The sequence below is a fragment of the Cydia amplana genome, chromosome 13 (genome assembly GCF_948474715.1).
Source record: "Cydia amplana chromosome 13, ilCydAmpl1.1, whole genome shotgun sequence".
Classification (NCBI taxonomy): Eukaryota; Metazoa; Arthropoda; class Insecta; order Lepidoptera; family Tortricidae; genus Cydia; species Cydia amplana.
In genome coordinates this window covers 12,379,123-12,387,444 of record NC_086081.1, presented here as the reverse complement: position 1 = coordinate 12,387,444, position 8,322 = coordinate 12,379,123, and the positions used below count along the sequence as shown (strand labels likewise).

The window sequence follows — 8,322 nt, the reverse complement described above, 5'->3', positions numbered from 1 at the left end:
TATCAAAATCCTCGTCTGCCATACGGAAAAGGTTAGAATATGAGCGCGCTAAAGAAAAGGCCAAGATTGCCAATGAGTTGTTAGATTTGAAGTATGAGGCAGAACTAGCCGACCTAAAGTCAGAAAAATACAGTTCACACCAAAGTACTGGTAAAAGCTCACGTCATAGTTCCCACATTAGCGACGCCAGTAAGAGCACTCGTCAAAATGTTGAAGACTGGATGGATCGTAGCGCGCGAGAAGTTGATCCGTTGCTGCCCGCCCCCGAGGATGATGATAACCTGGGCGGCCGCAACCAGCCGGCACCTCCCCTCGCCGACTCTGATGGTACGATTAAGCTACTCGCAGCCGCATTAAATAATTTGACGATCGCTTCCACTAAAGATAAGTCACACGCCAACATTTTGAGCCGCATATGTACGCCGCGAGATTTACCGAAATATTCCGGCGATCCGCTCGAATGGCTGCAATTCAAACAAGCGTTTGAGGAGTCAACTGACGTTTGTAAATTTACCCCGAAGGAAAACTTATGGAGATTACGTAAGTGTCTGCATGGACAAGCTAAAGAAACCGTGTCAGCCCTGCTTATGACCGCCGCCTCTCCTGATCGTATTATGGCGACACTTGAACTTCGTCACGGCGACCCCGAGTGTATTATAAGTAGACTCATTCATGACATAAAGAAGCTTCAGACCATGTCTCAAGAGTACCAGAAAGATATAGTCAATTTTTCTGTCAAAGTTCAAAACTTTGTGGAGTCTGTAAAGGCAGTGGGGCGCGAGGAGTACGTGCAAGGGCTTAGTATTGTTCCATTGCTAATATCGAAACTACCTCCAGTACTCATTTCGAAGTGGTCAGACTATAGCTATCCACTAATCAAGGACGGAGCAAAGTCACGTTTGAATATTATGTCCGACTTTCTCAACATGGAAGCTCTCAAGATTACCACGACCGCCAACATTCATCTACAAAGTTATCGCCCTGAACAGAATAAACAAAAGCAACACGATACTATTACTAAAGTTGCACCGAAAACGCAAGCAATTTTGCTGCAAACTGATCAACGCGACGACGAAGGGAAGGACGATAAGTGCCTCTTTTGCCGCACTCAATGTCATAAGTTGCCTGATTGTAAGAAATTTAAACGCGCTTTACGTAAAGACAGATGGCGCCACGTTAAGAAGTACGGACTTTGCTACAAATGCATATCGCAACGCCACGATCGTGAGACTTGTTCTGCGCCTGTGTGCGACAAGGATGAATGCGGAGGTGCACACCATAGTCTACTGCACTACATAGAAAACGGTAAAGATGGCAAAGCTTCAACTTCGCGCCCGGTTGACGTTAACGTCAGCGCTATGCCACAGCCCGAGTCAACCTCAGTCACGGAGTCTACACCATCGAGTTCTAAAATACAGTCAGCATCGCATGTAACAGAAGCTGCGACGTGCTCTATAGACACAGAAAAGCGCGTACTATTGAAAGTAGTTCCTGTCAACATTCACGGACCGAACGGCGTGTTTAGTACGACTGCATTTTTGGACGACGGGTCTTCGATTTCGTTATTCAGCTCTGAGCTAGCAGCGCGCGCCGGCCTCTTCGGCCGCAACGAAACCATGCGCGTGTGCGGCGCCTGGAAAGACGACGAGCTTGTGCACGAAGCAACTGTACTGACTATACGTATTTCTAGTGCTAGTGGTAGTACACATGAATTAAATGTACGTAGCGTTCAACAATTAAGTATACCTGTACAAAATGTTAACATAGTAGACTGCGACAAGTATGAGCATTTGAAAAAACTTAAAACTCAACTTCCTTTTGCTAAGATTTCTAAGCCAGAGTTGTTAATAGGCCAGGACAATTATAATTTACTTGTACCTTTAGAAGTATGCTTAGGGCCTAATAACGAACCGTCAGCTACACGTACCCCCTTAGGTTGGTGTATACACGGGCCGGTACATGTGCCATGCGCGTCACGTGCCGCACGCTCCGCGCGATCAGCGCACGCCACGCTCAACCTCTGCGTGGTGCCTGATGAAGACGCCGTCGCTCACGAACTGCGTGAGCTACACGACGAGGTACGCCGCTCGTTTGCAATCGACTCTTTGGGAGTTGCAGGTAAGCCTAGAGAGAATGCTGACGATGTGAAAGCGCAGGAAATGTTAGAGAAGTCTGCAGTGCTCACCAATGGCAGGTGGTCAGTGGGTCTACCGTGGAAAGATCCGCACGTCAGCTTGCCCGATAGTTACCCTAGCGCTTTTAAGCGGCTTCAGGGTGTAGAAAAGAAGATGCTAGCTGATAAATCGTATGGACTCAGGTACGAGGAACGTGTCAACCATTTGTTTGAAAACGATTTCGCTCGGGAAATGGCCGACACGTCACTCACGCCTAATACGTGGTACTTACCACATTTCGGAGTTGACAATCCGAACAAGAAGAAGCTACGTTTGGTTTATGACGCAGCAGCCAAAAGTCAAGGCAAGTCTCTAAATGACTTCCTTCTCACGGGTCCGGATTTACTTGTTTCCTTGTTCGGCATTATGGTTCGTTTTCGAGAGGATAGGGTAGCCGTAACCGGTGACATAAAAGATATGTTTTTGAGAATTAAAATTAACCCCGTAGATCAGAACGCCCTCAGATTCCTGTGGAGAGGTAGGAACCCCACAGGCCCAGTGAAGACGTACGCGATGACGTCGCTGATTTTCGGCGCGAACTGCTCGCCCTTTGTTGCCCAGTACATTAAGAACAAGAACGCTAGCAGGTTCGAGTCTACGTTTCCAGCTGCCGTCGCTGCTATACACCGCCAGCACTATATGGACGACTATATTGATAGTCTGCCGGATGAAGCTACCGCCATCAGTATGGTAAAGAATATTCGCGATATTCACAGCGCGGGAGGTTTCGAAATCCGCAACTGGACGTGTAATAGCGCAAATGTGCTCGACACTATACCTAAGGATATTTTAGGTAATACGGCTGTGAGGTTTGGACTGGATGAACATGATGAAGGTGAGCGCACTCTTGGACTGATTTGGTACCCTGCCAAGGATGAACTGGGGTTCGATGTGTCATTCAAGCGCATTCCCGACAGCGTCATCAAAGGCGAACAAAGACCTACGAAGAGGGTTATGTTGCGTGTTATTATGTCAGTTTTTGACATTTTTGGGTTCCTGTCACCTTTCACTACACAAGGCAAAGTTATGCTGCAAGATACCTGGCGTCTCCATATCGACTGGGACGATATTATTCCAGATGAATTGTATAAAAAATGGTGCAGTTGGTTGGAATTACTGAAGGTTATTGGAGAAATTCGCCTGCCAAGATGGTACCAGTCATGCGCTGCCAGGTGTAAGGTGGGAGATGAGTTAACCACAACTTTACCAGGCTCTTCTTTTCATGCCGTGACCGACCAATGCTACAGTGACTTAGAACTGCATTTATTCAGTGACGCCTCACTTAAGGCAATGTCAGCGGTTGCGTACTGGCGTTGGAAGAGTAACGATCAGATATTCGTCGCGTTTGTTGCCAGCAAAAGCCGAGTATCTTCGGTGAAAACTCAAACTGTGCCACGATTGGAACTTCAAGCTGCGTTGCTAGCAGCTCGACTCGCTGACTCAATAGCGAAGGCACATCGTTTGCACGTCACACGGCGATACTTTTGGTGTGATTCAAGTACGGTGCTACACTGGATTGGCAACAACACTCGTCGATACAAGACTTTCGAAGCTAACAGATTAGGCGAGATCGATGACCTATCACAAGCCTCTGAGTGGAGATATGTACCTACAGGACTGAACGTGGCGGACATTGCTACCAGAGAAACGTTCAATTATCAGTCTTTTCTTAATGAGTGGTTCAAGGGACCCGAGTTTTTGTACAGCGATGAGACTTACTGGCCAGCGAACGTCCTGGAACCCGAAAATGAAGTCGGCGCTGAAGCTTGCATGACCGTAGTACAAAACTCGCCTACATGTTTCCCGGTTCCCGACCCTGAGCGCTTCTCCTCGTGGCTACGATTACTGCGATCTACCGCTTGTGTTCTCAAGTTTGTAAATACATGCAGAGGTATAGCACTTGACGACTACGCCCTGATGGAGCAAGCAAAGCAGTTAATCTTGCGGCAAGCTCAGGAAGACTCGTTTGCCAGTGACATACAAGCAGTAAAGGCAGTTAAAGACTTGCCACGCGACAGTCGGCTGAGAAATCTATCTCCCTACTTGGACGAGAACAATGTTTTACGCGTAAGCGGGCGCATTGATGCTGTTTCTGACGTACCTCAGGACGCGAAAAGGCCCATTATTCTTGACGGACGGCATCCTACTACCAAGCTTTTGGTCAAGCACTATCATGTGAAGGCCGCGCACGGACACCAAGAAGCGGTAGTAAACGATTTGAAACAAGAATTTTGGATAATCCAATTGCGACCTACTGTCAAAAATGTTGCGTCTCGTTGCATGTTCTGCAGGTTAAGAAAGGCTACCCCACAAGTGCCTCGGATGGGTGACTTACCTCAAGCGCGCATGGCGCATCATCAACGTGCATTCACCTATTGCGGGATCGATCTGTTTGGGCCTATGGAAGTCACAGTAGGCAGACGTCGAGAAAAACGTTACGGCGTTTTGTTTACTTGCCTAACCGTTCGTGCAGTCCACATAGAAGTCGTTCACACACTTACTACCGACTCACTGATCATGGCGCTTCGACGTATGGCGTCTCGACGTGGGTGGCCGTCGCATATTTACTCCGACAACGGCACGAACCTACGCGGAGCAGACGTCGAATTGCGAAGATCCATACAGGAGCTCGACGAAGAATCACTAAGAGCCGCAGCTCTTAACAATCAAGTTCGCTGGACTTTTATTCCGCCCGCCAGCCCCCATTGGGGTGGGGCGTGGGAGCGCTTGATTCGGACCGTAAAGCGATCTCTTCGTGTCATTTTAAAAGAACGAGCGCCCCGAGACGAAACTCTAAATACTCTACTAGCGGAAGTAGAAGGTATTGTCAACGGTCGACCACTAACACACGTGTCGGTAGAGCCGGGCTCCTCTGAAGCGCTTACACCCAACCACTTTCTTATAGGTTCTTCGTCCAGGTTGCCAGTACATGGCGTATTTGACGATTCGGACTTAGCCTTAAGGAAGCAATGGCGAATAGCGCAGCGATTGGCCGACATGTACTGGAAACGTTGGATGAAGGAGTTCCTCCCGCTTCTGTTACCGAGAAAGAAGTGGCAACAGGAGCAGAAGCCACTGAGTGTTGGTGACCTAGTGCTTGTCGTTGACCCTGATTCACCTCGAAACGTATGGCCACGAGGCCTAATAAAAAGTGTTCTGCCTGGAAAAGACGGCCGTATCAGAGTAGTCGACATCAGCACCGCTACCGGCGTGCTGCGCCGGTCTGTGGCGCGCGTGGCTCCTGTACCCTTAGCTGATTAGTGCTAGTTTGCGCACTAGGGTGGGGAGTGTAGATGACGGCCTCCTTTTGATATCGAATACTCTTTTATACTTTTTCTAATGTTTTGTCACATTTTTTCCTATGTCTGTCACTCTTGTCAATTAAATAAAATTACACGTATTTTGCAAGATTTCTACGTTTTAATAGCTAATTAAGCCCACAAGATCTTCAAATGGAGATAAATATTGAAGAACCGATAGCCGTTTGTCTTATAAAAATCTATCTGTAGTGCAAAAGTAGGAGATACGATTCAAAACTTGTCAAAAATCGATGAAAACCGCAGGTAGACCCTTTTTAGAAAAACTATTTGATTTAGTAAAGCAAAAAATATATTTAATACCTACCTATGTTAATGTTTATTATATTTTAAGACCGCGGCCGCACTCGATAAATGATTGAACGACATCGGCTCGATAGAAAATAATTGCAAAGATTGGTCTTAAAATCACCATTAAACGGTTCTAATGTCTTTATTTCTTGACTTATGTGTCTGAAATTAAAATCAATTTGTCAAAACATTTACTTTATATACCTAAACCAATAACGAGTAATATTACACAAATAATCCACATTTATTTTTATTTCAATAGTTTTCTTATTATTCCCTTGAGCGCTGGTGGCCTAGCGGTGAGTAAGAGCGTGCGACTTTCAATCCAAAGGTCGCAGGTACAAACACTACAAACCCCGGCTTGTACCAATGAGTTTTTCGGAACTTATGTACGAAATATCATTTGATATTTACCATTGAGGAAGCCGGACTAGCCCGATAAAGCTTAGTTTACCCTCTGGATTGGAAGGTCAGTCTGATGTCAGTCGCTTTCGTAAAAACTAGTGCCGACGCCAATTCTTGGGATTAGTTGTCAAGTGGACCCCATGCTCCCATGAGCCGTGGCCAAAATGCTGGGATAACGCGAGGAAGATGATGAGTTTTCTTATTATTCCCTTGCCCAGGCCCAGTAACATGCGACAGTGCTATCTCATTTACTATTACGATACAATTAGACAGTGTGCGCGTTTTAGGTATTGACAGCCTCTTAAGACTGCGTCGACCGTTCAGTGGGCCCATCATTAGTGGAATTGTGTTTAATAATAAACCGATTAATTTCTGTATACATAAATCAATACATATATGTATTAATATTGTTGTCCTACTTGTTCCACAACTTTTGGTCTTTGTCACATAGTTTAGTTTCATAGAACGAAGTACCATTGCGTATGTTTCGGCCTGGCCGAAAGGTTCGGCCGTTTTATGGCCGAAACCGAAACTACGGCCGAAACTGGCCGAAACCGAAACCGAAACCGAACCTTCGGTCGGACACTAAACATAACGCTAGCGCTAATTGCAGTTTGAGCATTACACATATTTACGAGTACGGTACGAGTAAAGCATTATGTGCGATTGCCAAGTCATTATATGTATTACAAATTAAAGATATCTTATTGATACGGTTTTAATACCCCCTGGCACTGATTGAAATAACCGACTTGGTTTCACATTACATCTCAAAACTTTTTTGTAGTAAAAGCGTTGCGAGACTTGCACCTTTTTACATGTAATGTTTTTTTAAGGGATCTCATCTCTTTTTGTAGGCAGTCCTTCTTTTCGGGTACTCATACCCATACTATGTATACACATATCATAACTAAATATATCTTCATTTATGAACTGCAACAGTAAATTTGTAATATCATATATTTATATGGGATTACAAACTTACTTATGCAGTTCTTAGATCTTTAAAACGTGAGTGATATTGCAATATTTTTAGGTGTACCCTTTATGTGGCCATTAAACCCTAACTCTGTACCAAACTTCAGCTCTCTGAGTTTATGGGAAGTACTAGTTCTATTCTGATGATCATGAGTGAATGAGTGTCATAAATGCGAAACTTTGCTTTCGCTTAACTTCGGAACTAAATGACCTACAGACTTGAAATTGGATTTTAAGTATGTGATTATAGCTTACTGGATGACGAAAATTTCTGCGTTCTGGTCTTATCCAGAGGTTCTCAAATAGGGGGCTGAAAATGCGGCGAAATGGTTCCAGTAAAGGATGGTACGGCAGTGTTTGCTTCGCGCTCGACTTGGCGGGGGCACTGCCGTGCCCCAAGATCATGATTTTATATTCTAAATAATATTCCTAGATTAAACATGCAGTCTGGGTGCCGTATAGGCGTTACGTATAGATAGAAGTAAATTAGACAAGAAACTACTATGTTTCTTGTCTAATTTATACCTGATTTTATGCAATAAAATCTTACAAATTTAATTTACTGCCGCATAGTCTTGGTATTGGACGATACCCGTATTTCTTTTAATGTGATCTAAATCATCAGGTACAATTCAGCTGCTATGAATAAAAAAAACCGGCCATGTGCGAGTCTGACTAGCGCAGGAAGGGTTCCGCACCATTACGCAAAAACCAACAAAAAAATAACGTTTGTTGTATGGGAGCCCCACTTAGATATTTATTATATGCTGTTTTTAGTATTTGTTGTAATAGCAACAATAGAAATTCATTATTTGTGAAAATTTCAACTGCCTAGCTATCATGGTTCATGAGATACAGCCTGGTGACAGACAGATGGACAGCTGAGTCTTAGTAATAGGGTCCCGTTTATACCCTTTGGGTACGGAACCCTAAGAAAGATGTTTTTAAAGGTAGGATAAGGAATGGCTCGATATGGTGTATTCCTATTTCTCCCCGCCGGGCACAGATGGGAATAGGCGCTTCATTTAAATCATTCCCATATGTCCCCGCCTCATGTATCGCGGCGGTCACGTTGGGCAGGAACAAATGGGGAAAATACTCATGTTTATTTTCTGTTTTCGAATTATGTTTAGTATGTGGTTTCAGTGTCCGAGTTA

General features: G+C 44.8%; 1 protein-coding gene across 1 annotated transcript; it reads left to right on the top strand.

Annotated features, from left to right (window-relative positions):
- Positions 1 to 2,077: 2,077 nt before the first annotated feature.
- LOC134653645 (uncharacterized) lies at positions 2,078 to 5,435 on the top strand. Its single transcript, XM_063509039.1, has one exon. The coding sequence runs from the start codon at positions 2,160 to 2,162 to the stop codon at positions 5,433 to 5,435; it is 3,276 nt and encodes a 1,091-aa protein (XP_063365109.1). The 5' UTR covers positions 2,078 to 2,159.
- Positions 5,436 to 8,322: the final 2,887 nt, after the last annotated feature.

Coding starts and splice junctions, on each gene's coding strand:
- LOC134653645 (XM_063509039.1), top strand. CDS start 2,160: ATGTTAGAGAAGTCTGCAGTGCTCACCAATGGCAGGTGGTCAGTGGGT.